The sequence below is a fragment of the Rissa tridactyla genome, chromosome Z (genome assembly GCF_028500815.1).
Source record: "Rissa tridactyla isolate bRisTri1 chromosome Z, bRisTri1.patW.cur.20221130, whole genome shotgun sequence".
Taxonomy (NCBI): Eukaryota; Metazoa; Chordata; class Aves; order Charadriiformes; family Laridae; genus Rissa; species Rissa tridactyla.
Window position 1 is genome coordinate 8,696,119 of NC_071497.1, and position 15,935 is coordinate 8,712,053.

At 42.8% G+C, this 15,935-nt stretch overlaps 2 protein-coding genes across 3 annotated transcripts in view; one reads left to right on the plus strand and one right to left on the minus strand.

Moving 5' to 3' along the window:
* Positions 1-179: 179 nt before the first annotated feature.
* Positions 180-2,266, plus strand: RPS23 (ribosomal protein S23). The gene is made up of 4 exons (XM_054186742.1): positions 180-320; positions 608-767; positions 1,516-1,636; positions 2,071-2,266. The coding sequence occupies exons 1-4, from the start codon at positions 317-319 to the stop codon at positions 2,215-2,217; spliced, it is 432 nt and encodes a 143-aa protein (XP_054042717.1). The 5' UTR covers positions 180-316; the 3' UTR covers positions 2,218-2,266.
* Positions 2,267-9,586: 7,320 nt separating this feature from the next.
* Positions 9,587-15,935, minus strand: part of ATG10 (autophagy related 10) — an 83,303-nt gene continuing 76,954 nt past the window's right edge. For both annotated transcript variants that reach the window (XM_054185559.1, XM_054185560.1), the window contains exons 6-8: positions 12,892-12,989; positions 12,502-12,621; positions 9,587-12,089 (exon numbers count right to left, since the gene is read on the minus strand). In XM_054185559.1, the coding sequence (XP_054041534.1) occupies positions 12,077-12,089; positions 12,502-12,621; positions 12,892-12,989 (231 nt within the window). In that variant the 3' untranslated portion in view covers positions 9,587-12,076. The remainder of the gene's footprint in view (positions 12,090-12,501; positions 12,622-12,891; positions 12,990-15,935) is intronic.

Below are 15,935 nucleotides of genomic sequence, written 5' to 3' on the forward strand. Positions count from 1 at the left end.
GGGCGGCCAGCCGCCGCACCGCACCCCCTGCCCTCCCCCCTCCCTACGAGGTCGGCAACTCCCAGAAAAAAACGAATTAAAAAAGTTAAAAACGAGCTGCACACAGCACTGAGGTGCCTCCACCCGCTGAGGGAACCGCTGTACCGCCCTCCCTCCCGGGGGGGCCGGGCCGGGTCGGGTTGCCCCACCCGCTGCCGGACGGTATTTTCAGTCAGGCGCGGCGCGGGCAGCCCGCGGCGGGGTCCTCGCGGGCGCACCTAGGCGGCGCGGCGGGGGTGGGCCTCCTTCTTTCGCGCTCGGCAGCCGGCGGGGAAGGATGGGTGAGCGCCGGGCGGGGGACGGGCGGGCCGGGACGGGCAGGGGCTGAGGCGGTGGGGATACCGCGGGAGGGTCCATAGCGCTCTCCTCTCGCTGCCCCGCCAGCTTGCCGCCGGCTCTGAAGCCTCGCGGCCTCGCCGCTGGGTTGGGCGGTAGCGCGGCCGCCGCCATTACCCTCCACACGGCCGCCGGGCCTCGGGAGCGGCCGGGCCTCACGGGCCCGGAGTGGGGGTGAGCGGCCCCCACATCTCTCTCCGCCCCCTCATCCCTCACCGCCTTTGTTCCGCAGGGAAGTGCCGAGGGCTCCGCACCGCCCGCAAGCTCCGCAGCCACCGCCGTGACCAGAAGTGGCACGACAAGCAGTACAAGAAGGCCCACCTGGGCACGGCGCTGAAGGCCAACCCCTTCGGCGGCGCCTCCCACGCCAAGGGGATCGTCCTGGAGAAAGTGTGGGTAGAGCTCGTGGGGGGGGGGGGGGGACCATGAGGAGAGCACACCCCGTGTGCCGGGCGCGGCGGGGGGCTCTGGGTGTCCCGCAGAGACCTCCCGGAGAACGAGGCCTTCGGGAGAGACCTCGAGGAAGAACCACTGCGAAGCTGTTACATTTTCTAAATATGTGAGACGTTTTGCTGCCTGTAACATGCCACATCTGTATGAGCTTCTACGTGCTAGACTGAAAACGTGGTTTATTTTTCTAAGTGGTAATACTGAATGGTATTTTTTCTCATACACGTGTCACTTGAAAAAATTCTGGTTATTTAGAAGCAAAAGAATAAAAACGCCACTTAACTCAGTTTAGGATTTAGGGTGGTGGATTTTCAGTGTGTGTCTTGCATCAAAGAGCCCATCTACTTGTATTCTGGCCTTTTTTTTTTCTTTTGTAATTTATAAGCTTCATTGGGACACTGCCAGGGCTCCAAGGGATTGCTCTTCTTCCCTCCCCTGCCCCCATGATTTTTATTTACTGAATTAGTATGTGTCTGTAGGTGATTAATTTTAAATTTTTACTCAGTTTAGGAACTGGGCTTTTATGTATTCAGTAGCTCTAAATAGGTAACTAATAGTTTTTGGTTTTGACAAGCAAATACAAGTTGCAATTAATACGAAGCAATACAATAATTTTTGGTGGTGTAATGAATATCTGCTGGTTTATCACACTGATGTTTGCTAATTTATTTCCATGTGCTTCCGTTTTAGTGGAGTAGAAGCTAAACAGCCCAACTCTGCCATAAGGAAATGTGTCAGAGTCCAGCTGATTAAAAACGGCAAAAAAATAACAGCTTTTGTTCCCAACGATGGTTGCCTGAACTTCATTGAGGTAATTATCAAGAAGTGATCTATAAAAAGTTGTATGTTACAGTAAAGAAATGCATAATTGATGGATGTAGGGGATGGTTAGTCAAGGGTTCATGCCATTCTGCACCACGTGTAGCTTAAAGCTGTAGTGGCAGAGGCAGATGGGAAATGTGAGAGATGTTCTTGTACTTTCCCCTCCCTTAGCAAAGCCAGTTCTCAGCTGTGCTCCTGCAAGCTAAATGTTACCTGGGCTTATGTTTCCTTTCCCCAAAACACTGAAGGGGATAACAGTCCGTTATTAATATAAACATATATATAGCCTTCAGTATTTCTACCCTTTCTTTAAATTTGAACCACACCCTAGACTTTCTAATGTTACTCGTTTCAGAAGGTTTAATGTTTATACTTTTGTAAACCCTGTTTATACCTTTGTAACTCTGTGGTCTTTCCTTGCAGGAAAACGATGAAGTTCTGGTTGCTGGTTTCGGTCGCAAGGGTCATGCTGTTGGTGACATTCCTGGAGTTCGCTTCAAGGTTGTCAAAGTAGCCAACGTTTCTCTGTTGGCCTTGTACAAGGGCAAGAAGGAGAGACCAAGATCATAAATTTAGATTAATTTGCCAAGAATGTCAATAAAACTTTTGATTGGAAAAACTTGTAAGCTTGTTATTTAAGGCTTAACGTTTTTCAATGTCTATCTGCAAGTGATGTACCTCAGAGAAGCTGGGGTGTGCTCTCTTTGTTGTTTTTGGCTTTTCCTTCTGTAAGAAATGCTTTGCCATTGAAGGGCGGAACATCTTTATGACCAGCAGATGAGCTTGAAAAGCACTGCACTTCCAAATTTACCTTTGTAATGTGTGGAGCAGCACAGCTGTGCTGGGAGGTTCAGAAGTTTACTTTGTACAATTAAAGGGTGTTTCAGTGCTTTGTGGACTGTCCCTGATTGCCAGCACTTTCATGAAGGCTTCCTCAGCTTGATAAGAGTAGCGAGTGTCTTGCAGTCAGGATGGACTGATAGATCCCTCGAGGCCTTTCTTCCATCATAAACCCTTCTTCCCCAAAGAGGGCCCTGTGAAACAATTCCTGCATTGTTATGCTGCCAGTCGTGCAGAACCGTAAAGATTTTGAAGGTTGGGGTCTAGTGTGACACCAACACTGGGCTAATTCAGGAAGGAGGCTGCGTTGTAGGGGAAGGGGAAGGTCTCCAGCATTTGCCTACATAGAGCAGGGAGAAGGAGCGCACTGTGTCACACGTGGTCCTGTACAGCTGCCATGTGCACCAAAAGTGAAAGCGGACTAACTATTTGGTGTCACAGCCTTAATGATCCTAAGGGGCCTGCATCATCACAAATCAGTGCATCGTTAGGGGTGGCTTCTGCAGTGGAAGGGATTGCGGGAGTAACAAATTTGCTGATGCACCTCACAGTAAAGTTATGTTTCCTTGGTTTCCTATGTTAGTAAAGGTCTGGAGTGGGTGTTTCTTTCTGGATGTTAGTGCAGCACTTAGAGAAGGAATAAAACTCAGCATTAAAAGATCTGCCAGGCAGCAAGGTTGGATCTTGCATCTCTTAGATCTACTGTGACCTTTTGCTAGGCATTCAGTATTATTTTTTTTGAGGAGAGGTAAATCAAGTTTTGTGGACTACCACTGTACTCTACAAAGAATGATCAATTGCTTTTCAGGAGCACAGGATAAGTACTTTTTCTTTCAATTACTGCACAATTATGTAAAGGTGGTTGGTTGGTAGGATAGTATATATACTCCCTTGTATAGATAGGCTTTTTCAAAGCCTGGAGTAATATATATTACCCCGTTGTTTTTACCTATCTGTTCAGTGGCTAAGTGTAGGTACTGTTTGAGAAACATTTGTATTAACGGTAATAAATACTACACAATCCAGAGCTTAATTATCAGACTCAGTCTTTTTTAGAAGAAAGACTGATGTCTAGTGTCGCTGGAATTTTATCTTCAAGTCATCATGTCAGTCATAAAATTCTTCCCATGGGAACTGAAACAAAATTCCTTACTGCTAGGTCTGGCCAAAAACAACCTAATTTTTCTCTGGGACTATTAAATTCATCAGGAATCAAAACATCCCCTCAAGCAAGCTGGGCGGAGAAATTGCATGAATTTTAATGCGTATTTTGGAAAACAGCCTTCTTCAAATTGAAAATGGTCACTGTAAATGTTGAAAATGGTATTTATTCATGGACTTCAAATGATGACAGCAGCTCTAGTTTCTAGTGTGAAGACAGGCAATGACACCTGACGCACAATTTACCAGGTTTAGGTCTGAAGGGATTACTAAACCATTTATTTTACCTAATCTCATCTCTGTCCTGCTCCGCCCATATAACTTCACCCAGCTGCTTTCATGTCAAGTGCAAATTATGTCGAAGTAGTTGGACTTGGACAAACCTGCCTGGTTTGGAGACACCTACTTCTTTTCGAGCATTAGAGCTATTCTCATTTAACTGCTGTGTTACTGACCTGAACGTGTCTTTGAGTGTCTTTTTGGCTCTCTTTTTGCTAGATTAAAGAAACTTCTAAATAGTTGGATTTTTTTTACTTTTCAAAGATGTCTGCACTATAATCTGGCTATTTGAAAGACCGAAGTATGTTGTCAGTTCATGTCTTCAATCATTTTGCTCTCTGTATTGTCCAGTTTTTCAACATCACTTTAAAATGCGGATGCCAGAACTAATACAGAATTACAGAACAGAACATCAACCAAGAGGCCAAGGTGTCCTCTGTATCAGCCTTTAAATTATTGCCAGATCTTCTGTCCTGTTGATACTTGCACTCATATATTTTATCTTGAATTTGGCTCCTTGAAAGTACATTTTGCACAAAGCTTATAGTGCAGTGCTGGGTTCTTTTTTTCATGTATTTTATGCAATAAAACCTCAAAATATTTATTTGGCTGAAGGTAAACAATTCCCTCATTATAGTCACAATTCATTTATGTGTTCTTCCATAAGATTATGCTTCAATTAGTATTCATTAACTTATAAGAAAATGGAGTAAAATTGAAGAAGAGATTGAGAATCTCTATTACTGGGTATTTTGTAGTTTAGTCATCTGCGAATTTGTGAGATTTGGACTCAAATTCTTGTTCAGTGCAGAGGTGATGTTGAACTTGGGTTCATTTTCCTGTGTAAGTGCAGTTGCCCCAGCAATAACGAGAACGGGGAACTCTGGGGGAACTCGATTCCAGAATTAAGAGCCCCTCTGTTGGAACCTGACTGAAATACCCTTTCAGATTTCCAGAGTGAGGCCTTTACTCCTTGGCGGATCTTGGACACAGTGTAAATGCAGTGTACATGCAGTACTGCACAGTACATGCAGTGTATTTCAGTCAATGAGTGCGTCGGAGTGTGGGGAAGAGGTTGGGTGGATCATGCCATCAGCTATCCCCACGGCTACCCGGGGTAACCAATATCACCATTTTTTTTACTGTGCTTTCTGGTTTCTTGGATAGTGGAGGGTTAACTGCCTGCATTTTTTTTCTTTCATGCAACCATACGTGTGTTCTGAATGTGTTGTTCTCCTTTCACCCAAAATGTTACACGGATGGAGTTTGAGGATCTTCTACATCTGCCCAGTTTTTCTTACAGCTTCACCGAATCAAAGCTACCGTTTATGCACAGTAATTTCAACCGAGCTATTTTGTGCTCAGAAATCCCAGATACGTCCTTACCCCGTCTGCTGTGGCTCTTGTCTAACGCTGCTGTGAAACTTGGAATACGTACGCAGCCATCGGAGGTAGCACAGAGCAGAGACGCATGTTCTACCACATAGTCTTTGAAATTCACCTTCATCCAGGAGCCGAACAATGTGAGCAGACAACCAGGTTTGAAAGCATTGTCTGCCATCAGTACAGCTATACGTAATAATAACGTGCATGAAGCCAACTGCAGGTACCCACGTGAGAAATCAGGTACTCCGTTTCTTTTCAGGTGATCCCTGATTACAGTAAGACTGGCAGCTACTGGACGAGCAAACCTGAGCACAGACCTACGACTCGCAGCGTGGAGATCTGACAGCAGCTGCTGGTGCAAGAGACAGATCCCAGTCAGCTCCTTTAATCTAGAAATCACGGTCTTACGTATGCAAATGTTATCCTACGCAACTTCTACTATTAGAATTCCATCTCAATTTCTACAAGAGAGACAAGACTTCAACTGCAAGAATCAGCAGGTTTTGTTTTGTTATTCCAGCAAACTCAGTCTGTTTGGTTTTCTTATTTCCCTTTCTTGCGTAGCAAAAATTAATAGTAGGGCTGCCAGTAATGCTTCTTTGGGGGAAAAAAAAAAAAAAGGATTTTACTGCAGCCAGCGAAGACGACTGTTGAAGTCCTCGCGGTTCAAATTCTTTTCAAATTCTAAAGTCGGTCTGTCAGTAGAGGAGATGAAGATTTACCCGGAGGTAAATGGAGCTAGAGCAGCTCCCGAAAGTAGGGCATTGTCATGAGGTAATCTTGCCACTAGATGTTGCTATGAGTACAACGAGGGGAAAAGCTGGAACATGAGACGTGTAAGCCAAAAAGTTGTTTATGTGGACTTTAACAAAGGAAATCTTCAAAATGGGGAATTTAGCTTTTAACTGATTCAGTGAGTTCCCGTTATGAAAATGGGACAGTTATTGCCTTTTTGCCTTTGCGTACCTAAATGGTGGCTAGATGCTACATAGAAGCACAAGAGCTTATGGAGTGGATTCACCCAAAATCTTGTTAGATCAAAAAACACAGAAGAGAAGAACACAGGTACTTATTACTCCATCAGGCATGTGTACATTTTACATTTTGCTCAATTATCAGCTTGATTTGTGAGTTTTTTTAAAACTCCTTGCAATGTAGTAGATGTGAGACTGCTATTAAGGTGAAGGGATAATAGTTACCAGGGGCAGGAGAACACACAAAACTGGGTGCAGGACAAGTAAAACACAAAGTTATTAAAGCTAATTTCAGATTTTGAGTTGCATTTTATTAGTTGTTTTACAAGCATGTTTAGCACATGACATCTAGTCAACACTTGGGCACCATGACTCTTCTAGCAAATATGTCTGTGGATTCCATCGGCCCCCAGGAATAACTTCTGTGTTCTGTACATCGTAGAAAGAAGTCAAAGGAAGAAGAGCCAAGCCAAACCTCATCACCAAGTCACTATTAGAGGGGTTTTAAGCCTAATAAAGAAGCATTGAAACTACGTGTTATACAACCCAAATCCTCCATAACGGAAGAGAATCCACAGAGATCAGCAGAGAACTCACACAATGGATGCAGCAGTCCGTGTTTCTAGTTCATTAGAAAAGCATGTGTAAATATTAAAAGACTCAGACAACTGTATGAAGCCAACAATACCTGACTGCTGGATGCAGGAGAACGAACTTCACAAACCCTGGAGAAGCAATCGCTGCTTGGTGGAGTGAGGCCTGCCCGGAATCCACCAAAATTCGGTTCAGGACTTTGATTTGGATCACGTGCAAAGGAAAGAATGATTAGTCCATTTTGACAGTTTGCCAAATCTTTTTCCACGTGTGCTCAGCCTGTATTCTCCCCTGCTCTACCTGCACCTGGAAGTGGAGTGGCATCAACTTGCTCAGCAGAAACAAACATCATTAAGACCAGCTTCTGCGTTTTAAGGTGTGGTATTCCAAAAGAGACATCGGGGATTGTTCCTGGTGATGCAGATGACTGCTGGTGAAAATCTCCTTACTGGGATTCTTCTCTACGTATAGCCTAATCCCGGGCAGCAACACAGGTGGGGAAAGGAAGCACCTGAACAGTACCTCGCTCCATCTGGCCTCTGCTGCTGAGGCCAACAGTGCCCGGCCGCTGAACCCAGCAGAGAACAAAGCACGCAGCCTAATCTCTTCAGACAGGGCCACCTCCTCCAGTGTGCTGGACGAACAACATCACTGAAAAATAACACTACAGGAAAACATGTTGTTTTCTAACAGGCTTGAGGAAGAAGGTGTTCGAGGCAAGGCTCTGTAAAGCCATCCTCTTTCCAAACACAGCAGTGAACTCCTCTCTCACCTGAAGTTGGAATTCATCTTCAGTAGGTGACAGTTACAACAAGCTCTTAAGTGGTGCAGTGAAAGCTTCCTTGTGGCGCAGCGGTTTTTAAGACTCTAATGAAATGTAGGGCATAAAGATAACAGGTGTGACACCTTCCTAATTCTTCCTGAGCCCTCAATACATGGCTACTCTCTTTGGGGCTACTCTCTTAGCATGACTCTGTATCACCCTGGGTTTTTAAATTTAGGAAATAAAGCTGCAGCTACTTGACATGGCAGCTTTACAGCTATGAACTTCAGCTATGTATTTTTTTCATTCTAGACAATACGAACTCATTGCTAAGAAATGCTCCAAACTTTCTGAAACGCTTTTAAAAGCCTACATGGTACTAAAAATATGCACAGATATTCATACATACACTGTTCTCTAGAAGACAGTATTTTGGAGGGAACAGTTGTAACTTCACAGTTCAGAGGAAAGAGCAATTGTTTTTCCTTTGTGCTGGAACTGAAATGCTATGCAATATAAATATAGATGTCCAAACAAACTCATTAAACCATAGTCATAGCAAATGGCCAAAAAAAAAAAAAAAGTTATTGAGAAAGTTTTGCTGTCATTCATGAAGTTGCAACAAGAATTGATATTGATTGCTTCACTAAATTCAGGTCTAATTAACTAGCTCAGCATTTACTGTTGTGAAAATAAGCATGCAATTTGACCGATGGAACGTTTCTTTTAATAACCAAAGCCAACCAACTACAAACCTTCTGGCAGACCAGATGGGGGTTAAATTCTAACCTGATCATGCTGACATAAATGAGGGCTTATGTAGGTAGCAATTGCATTCCAAAGAAAAGCATATTTTTGGCTTATTTGAACACATAAAATTCATTCTTCTTGCTGATTCTTGTAACCAAGGGCAGGTATGAGTCAGTTCTCTTAAAAAGAAGTCCCCAGAAGCAATGGTCCTCAATATGTCTTCCCAGATTAGCAAGGATGAACGACTGAGCAAATCTACAAAACTGTTTGGAACTGGAAATTTTCTTTTTTCGTAAGCTGCAAGATTTCAGATAATGTATGTGGCCGAAACCCAAGTTCAGATCTAAGAATTTCAATAGATTTGCTAAATAAAATTACAAAATAGTGCTGCAATTAACTCGATTTTGAAATAAAATAGGATTTTTGTACATAAACATTCTGTATAAAATACCCTATGAGTCATTAAGGCACAAATGTAAATCGGAAATTAGATGCCTATTTCCCACTTAAGCCATTAGAAAGCAGGTATCTAAACAAGATTGTATCTCTCCTTGATCCCAAACAATTATGTTATCCTGTATTTGTTTCTCAATCTAAGCTTAGGGTGTTTGTACTAACTAAGCTGAGTTTTTGTCTAGTGGTATTCTAGACAAATTTTAGGGAAACGTTGGTACTGATGATGACACTGCTCTGTTACTTCACTGTTTATGGTGTTAAACAGTTAAGAATTGTATCAGGGCAGGGAACTGCCAGTTTGCTTATCCATTCCATGCTCCCCATGACCACCATCGTGTCTCAGTAACTGTGGGAACAGGGTCGAGGCCCTGAAGAGGAATTTGGAGGGGCGTTATCAGCAGGAAGGAAGCGAGACAGAGACAGCTTCAGAAACTGCGAACAGCTTGAGTGTCCAGCCCAGCGAATGTACGGTTATATCTAGGAGGTAGAGTGATTGCTGGGAGAGGACGTCTAAGAGTTAAGAGTGTGGCTGTCAGGACATTGGCAAAGCAGTATCCCGCTGTGTGCAGCCATCCATTAGACAAGTGCCTAGGGTTGTCTCTGACAGCGGAAATCTTCAGTCTAGTACAATGTGCAATGCCCTGTCCAAATAATATTCTATTTTGTCTACAAATGATAAATCAAAGTAATGGGCGTTGAGAATTCCTCCATGTAAAAGAAAACTATTTATTTCTTAATTTACATACAAATTCCGCTTTTCTTGTAATTCCTGAAAAAAAAAGAAGAGAATATTAAGGTGCAACGGAAGGCCGATGGAGTGGAGAAAAGTGACTGGGGTATATTCTCACAGTCCTATTTCACACTTGCTTTCTTTTGTCCGTAATTACAACCTGTAAGTTACAGTACCCCATGCACAGTGTCACATGGATGAGATGCTGACATTCGGAGTAGAGCAGTGACACTTCACAGACCCGCCATAAGCAGCCTTGCCCACAGTGAAGAAACCCAACTGGCTAAATCCTATTATGAATAATGCTGTTGTACCGCAGTTTCTGCTTCCAAGACAGAAACAGGAAGAGCTGGTCTCCAAGAAATGCTTATGAAACTACGCTTATAAATTTTGCACAGCAGCATTTTAGCAGTTGAATCTTCTCAAAGTCGAACAACTAGTACTGAAAATAATACTCAGAGTTGTTTGGGCTCTTTTCTTCTCCTTTATCAAGGAACAGCTCTTGCCCAGTATATGAGAACACCAAAACCAGCATTTCAGCTACAAGTTATTCCAAAGCCACTCTGTATTCAGGATTGCATTTTATTATTTCTATTGTTTAAAAGTGGAATTTCTTCTGTATAGTCAGCCCTCAGTGCAATACCAGGTAACACCTGTGATGCTTTGGGAAAATGAGCATAACTGATGCTCAGACATGCTGATGCAGCTTTCAGTGCTGGTGGTTCACAGGGAACAACTCCCTCAATCCTTTCCACTTCCCTGATTCTAAGGACAGCAGGAGCTCATTCAGACCTTGATTTAAATAAAGCTACCTGAGGCCAGTTCTAAGTTATACTGAGAATAAAGGTCCCAAGGGCTAGCCAGCACAGTGTGAGCGTGCCAATGTGTTGGATAGAGGCAGGAGAAGCTGAGAGAGGGCTGCTTACCAATGCAGGGCAGCTGAGGAGGGCTGATTGCTTTTTCTCCACTGTTCCTGGGTATCACAAATGAAGATGAACATTTAACAGCTCTTAAAACTGCTGTCGTCTGGTGGACTTTTTTGTTTTTCCTCCTGTGTAAGTCTCCCTTAAATTTGAAAATGGGCTATGGATGCAATTATCAAGCATATGTTAGCAAAAGTGTTAAAAAAGACAATGTAGCTACTGTCACAGTACATGAGTGGAAAGCTGTATTTTATAAGTCTTACATGGAAAAATGGCTTTTCAGGTTGTTATGATCCCGACCAGAATAAGTTATGTGCTTTCATTATTAATTCCAAATGGCTGGCAAAAGAATTCTGCACCAATGGAATTTTAAAGACTCCACTGTATTTCAATCCACCAATAACATATGATGTAAGTTAAAAATATGCAACCAATCAAAATATCCGAAAACCCAGAATCTGAAACCCAATACATTTCACATTTCCAGCTCTGATGTGGCATACATTGGACTCTGGATGCAAGTAACATATTGCTGAACATAGAAAGTAAAATCTGTAATTCCGTCTCAACTGCTCAGGACTTGTGGTCTGGTTTATACTGCAAATAAAATGTGATTGGGAAAGAATCCAAGATGACTTGTATGGAAGTTACTTCTAATCTGTTTTTCACTGATTGCACTACTATGCAATTCCTACTTGCCCAAAATTCACCAGCTGTCAGGGGAGGCTTGCACAAAGACTGCAGGACAGGGACCAAACCTGTGAACAACTACTAGTACAATGAGAAATACTAATCGACTACAACAGTAACTCCCACAGGGTACGGTGAAGCTTCCTTTGGAGGCAGTGAAGCACAGAAAAGCCAGATGTTCCCACTCGATAGCACGAGGCACCTTGAACTCTAGAACTACAGATGCAGACCGTTAAGTACTCTGTCTACAATTCTGATCCTGTCTGTTCCCTGAAGCATGACGTACACAAAATATTCTCAGCAAAGTATTATTCAGTGCTTGGATCAGGCTATTCTGTGTGTGGTGCGGAAGACAAGGATGGTCCGTGCATCAGGCTGTGGTGGAGAAGGTGGTCCCTAGGCAAAGTAGTCTCAGCCCATACACTGATTGCCACAAGCTTAAACCACATCCTGTGAGTATTTTTCTGTACATATCCTCACAGATGGTGCAGATTTTCTAGGGACATGGTTTTTAGTAGATAAGTTTAGTAGATCCAAACCCATCATCTCAATTCTGTATCAAGGAACCATAGGCTTGTGCACTTGTGTGCAGTGTTACTAAGGCCATAACCACAGTAGGACAGAGGTAGGAAATGAGTCACTTCAAGGGGTCAATGCAATCACAAGGGAGTTCAGGTCTTGGTGATGCTTGAGAGTTGTTGTCACAACTGCAGCCAACTCTTAGGTCTTCGACTGTAACCAGGCAAGTTCTTGCCAGAGAAAGAGCCATGAACAGTCCTCTTTCCACATTGCATTGCTCACCAGTCAGGAAGGACTCCCTTGTCTGATTTCATCCATAGGAAAGTCTGCAATAGCTTTACTACAGCTAACCATCATCTGTCCTTCAGCTCAGAGGTCTGAAGTGGAGACATAAAACAGAAAAAAAGAGAAAAGATTAAATTCAAATCATTGTAGCAGAGGTATGCTAGATCATACCACCAACCACGTGCCGGAGGGACCACCAAAAAATGCTTTCACACACCCGAGAAAGACCCCAGGACATCAGGGGTCACCAGAAGGGACACCCTTCTGACAGTCATGAAGGGTGTCAGCAATGTGCCAAGCACACCTCTCTCAGTGCAAATTTTCATTGCAAAGTAAGTAAGGCAACAAGGCAGCCATGTAAGCTAAATATCGAAAGGTGAGTCCTAAACAGACTGAATGAAGAGCTCCAAGGGATAAGACAATGTTTTTGCCAGTTATCCATCTGATCTTTTAAATTTCATAGGAGCATGGGCGAGAAAAAAAGGTCCTTTCATTTCCTCTTACCTTTCAACTGAATCAGTGTTTGTATTCTGCTCAGGTCCTAGTTTTGCATAACTCAGGGGCAGATTTAGACCCACAACTGGGCCTACGATACTGAGCCACAATATAATGTAGTTTGTGTGTCTAGAAAAAAAAAAAAACAACACAAAACCACCATAAACAACTTATCCCAACCTTTTCTGAATTGCAGACAGACTTGGCAGTCATAAAATAACTTCAGATGGGGCTATTCTTTCACTTTATCAAACATATTTTACCTTTCAGGCCTTAGGTGACAATCCAGAACCTTATTCTATTTGGACCAAGGAAGTTGTTTTAACCATTTCCATTTCCTGGGTGATTTACTTTATCTGCATTGCATAAAGTGTTGCAAGGCACAGTTCTGTTTCTCACCTGTTCTGTTTCCGTGAACCAGTCAGTATAGAAGACATGAATTCATTAGTCCGGCAGGGGTGCAGAACAAAAAATGGCTGCCCAAGTAAGGGGTGCTCCTAAGAGGGAATATCAGTTGTTTTATTATGCAAGAAGAAAACAGAAAAGACACCATTTGCATTTGGAAAAGACAAAGAGGGGCAAATTAATCTTTGATGCAACTTTTCTCATTTCAGAATCTAACCCACGTTGCTCTTCTACTGATAGTCACTGACAAAATAATATCTGAGACCATATTTTCTAATCTTCAAAGGGAAATAAGCTCACCAACCAGGCTATGCTACCGTTTTAGTTAAAATGTAATGGTTTTCGAAATTAATTCAATTTACTGTATCAGCATTACCTGAATGCAAGTAGGCAAAGTTACTGTGTAAACAAGTAACTGATCAAATGTAATACATAAAACAAATTCTCTCCATGGAAAAGCTCTTTAAGAACCTTGACTCCCTATCCTTGTGTCTTCTCAAACTGGTGCTGGGAAGTAAACACAGTTTAATTTGGAGCCTGTAAGGAGGAGCAAGAAGGAAGAATGAAGAGCCCTCAAGGTGGCTTTAACTTCCACTAGGTGGCATATCCTCATTTTAGGCTATTGTACTGAAAAATGTCCTAAATGGGTTGATCTTCAAGAAGCCCCGTCAAAACTGCCCTGAGGAAAAAAAGAAAATCATTTAGTGACAGTTAAGTTTGCAGTCAGATACACTCCCTAGAGCGTGGTAAGAGTCTGTTCCTCTACAGCATCACACTGCACATGGTGCTGCTGAAAACACAATGCGACGCTCCATAAAGCTTTCACTTTCATCTCCAGCCGACACTCGAACAAAATACGAATACATGTTCTGACTTAATCAAGCTTGCACTCAATGCAGAGCCATAACAGTGATCTCATCAGCTCTTACATGAGTGATACCAGGAGATCAGCAGATCTGACTGTCTGGCGCACCATGCCCCAGGGAAGTGATTTTCCTTTAACGCTGCTGAGGTCACTGCTACTACTCCTGCACCAAAATAAACAAATCCTACCTCATCCACACACACAGTAAGGGGCACAACTGCAAAGGAGGGAATGGCTAGAAAAGGATTCCAGATAAGATGTCAAATATGAAATGCCACAATAGCCTGTTTGCAGTCAAGCGCTTAGATGTCGCTAAGCCCAGGACTCTGCCGGAGCCGAGAAGCACACAACGCTAGGTAGTGAGGTAGGGAGAAGCAGGCATCGACCGCAATGGAGAAAACAGCAGGATCACCACTTCTGCATGGTGTTCCTCGTTCAGCCATGTGAGCCTGGTCCACTGTGCTATGCTACTCACCAGAGCCGTGGCAGAGAACTGACTATGAGGATTAACGTGACGGGTGTTTTATCCTGGGTAAAGACCCTTGTCCTTAGATGTGCTTCTTGTGGTGGCTCTGTTTCTCAATAGCAAAGAAGAAGAAATACTAAATTTATGCTCCAACACAGATTTCCGTTGTCCAAGCTGGTACAGTTGTAGCCAGACTCCCCTAGTTCTGTGATGACATTTTACTTTAGCAGGTAGTAAACTGCTGCACTGAAGACAAGATGCTCACAGAGTAAGTCTTCCTGCTACACAGTAAAAACATCTTCTTCAACCCCTTGCAAGAAACAAAAACCAAATCCTGGCCTGTCATGTTCAGCAAATATGTTCTATACTATTAAATATTAAACAAGGTCTCTTACAGCTGAAGCACACTTGGTTCTTACATTGAAATGTATGCATGAAGATCAGTATCTAAGACAACTTTGAAAAACTTCTAGAAGCTTTAGAACTACAAAAAATACCGTTCAGAAAGCTTTGCTTTCGCACTGCAGTGCAAACAGGTACCTTGCACAAGAATGCTACCATCTGCTGTTGGTAAAAGTGAATTGATGCTTTCTTCCATTGAGAAAAAGTGGTAGTTTGACTTGAAAATCCTTTCTAATTAATCTCCTGGCTTACATCAGTTTAGGTCTCCAAGTAATTCTGGAAAATACATGGATTGTGCCAATGGTATTCCTCAAAGATGGCAAGAAAAGACAATTAATAATATTTACAAAATTATTAAGCAAAGGAAAAAAAAAAGTAAATTAAGCAGCAATTTCAGCAAACTCCCTTACACAAGAAAGAGCGTAAAGAATGAGCACACACTCCTGAAAAGAACAGAGGAGATACAGGCTTTAAGTGACTTAGCACTCTGAACATGGCATAAACATAATTCCAAAAGCTGAATATTCAGCTTGAAGTCACTCCCAACCATCCTGTCACCTGGAATCTGATTCTATCCTGCACTTCTTGCTTCGGCAAACCACCAATGAGCGATAAATGGAAGCCAGGCTTGATTTTTTAAAATAGCTTATTAACTTTATATTCTACATCTTTCTTCTTTTAGTCCTTCCTCTTCTTACAACATGACAGAGTGACATGGAAAAAAATCCCAAACTCCAAAAATTAGACGTCCATATGGAAAAGTACTGAGTGCATTGCTACTCAATTTTTCAAAAGGGTAACATCCTTGGTCCCACCATCTTTGGCATCAATCTATGAGTTACGAGCACCTTACAGAGGTGAAATCTGTTCAAACTTTGAACTCCCTGCTATCTCTCCTCCATGGGTGGAAAGGCTCTTTCTCCCCCTCAGAATCCAGCAGATGTAAAGGGAGAGGTTTTGCTACAGGACAGAGCCATCAGCTTCTGTGTTGATATGAAGGCTCTGAGGACACTTGGTCTTCATTAGTCAATCCTCCTTCCTGGCTTATTCTTTGAATTTTCAAGGGTTGCTTCATACACCTCCTGAAGTAACAGCTGTGCCAGGATGATGCAAATCTCACTATAATCCACAGAATTTTGAATGGCAACAATGAAATGACCCAGAGGTTTAGTTAAACCCATGCTGCTCCTTGGCCAGACTCTTGGAATGGCATGCATTGTCTGCACACTCAGGAAGAGTTCAGAAAAGCTGTATGTCTGCATATTGAGGAAGAGTTGCTTTAGCTTCCATTTAGCGTGGTATTTT

What these genes read in the sequence shown, in the direction of transcription:
- RPS23 (XM_054186742.1), top strand. An exon ending in GGGATCGTCCTGGAGAAAGT is followed by an intron (nt 768 to 1,515) that starts GTGGGTAGAGCT and finishes CTTCCGTTTTAG; the next exon opens with TGGAGTAGAAGCTAAACAGC. An exon ending in GTTGCCTGAACTTCATTGAG is followed by an intron (nt 1,637 to 2,070) that starts GTAATTATCAAG and finishes CTTTCCTTGCAG; the next exon opens with GAAAACGATGAAGTTCTGGT.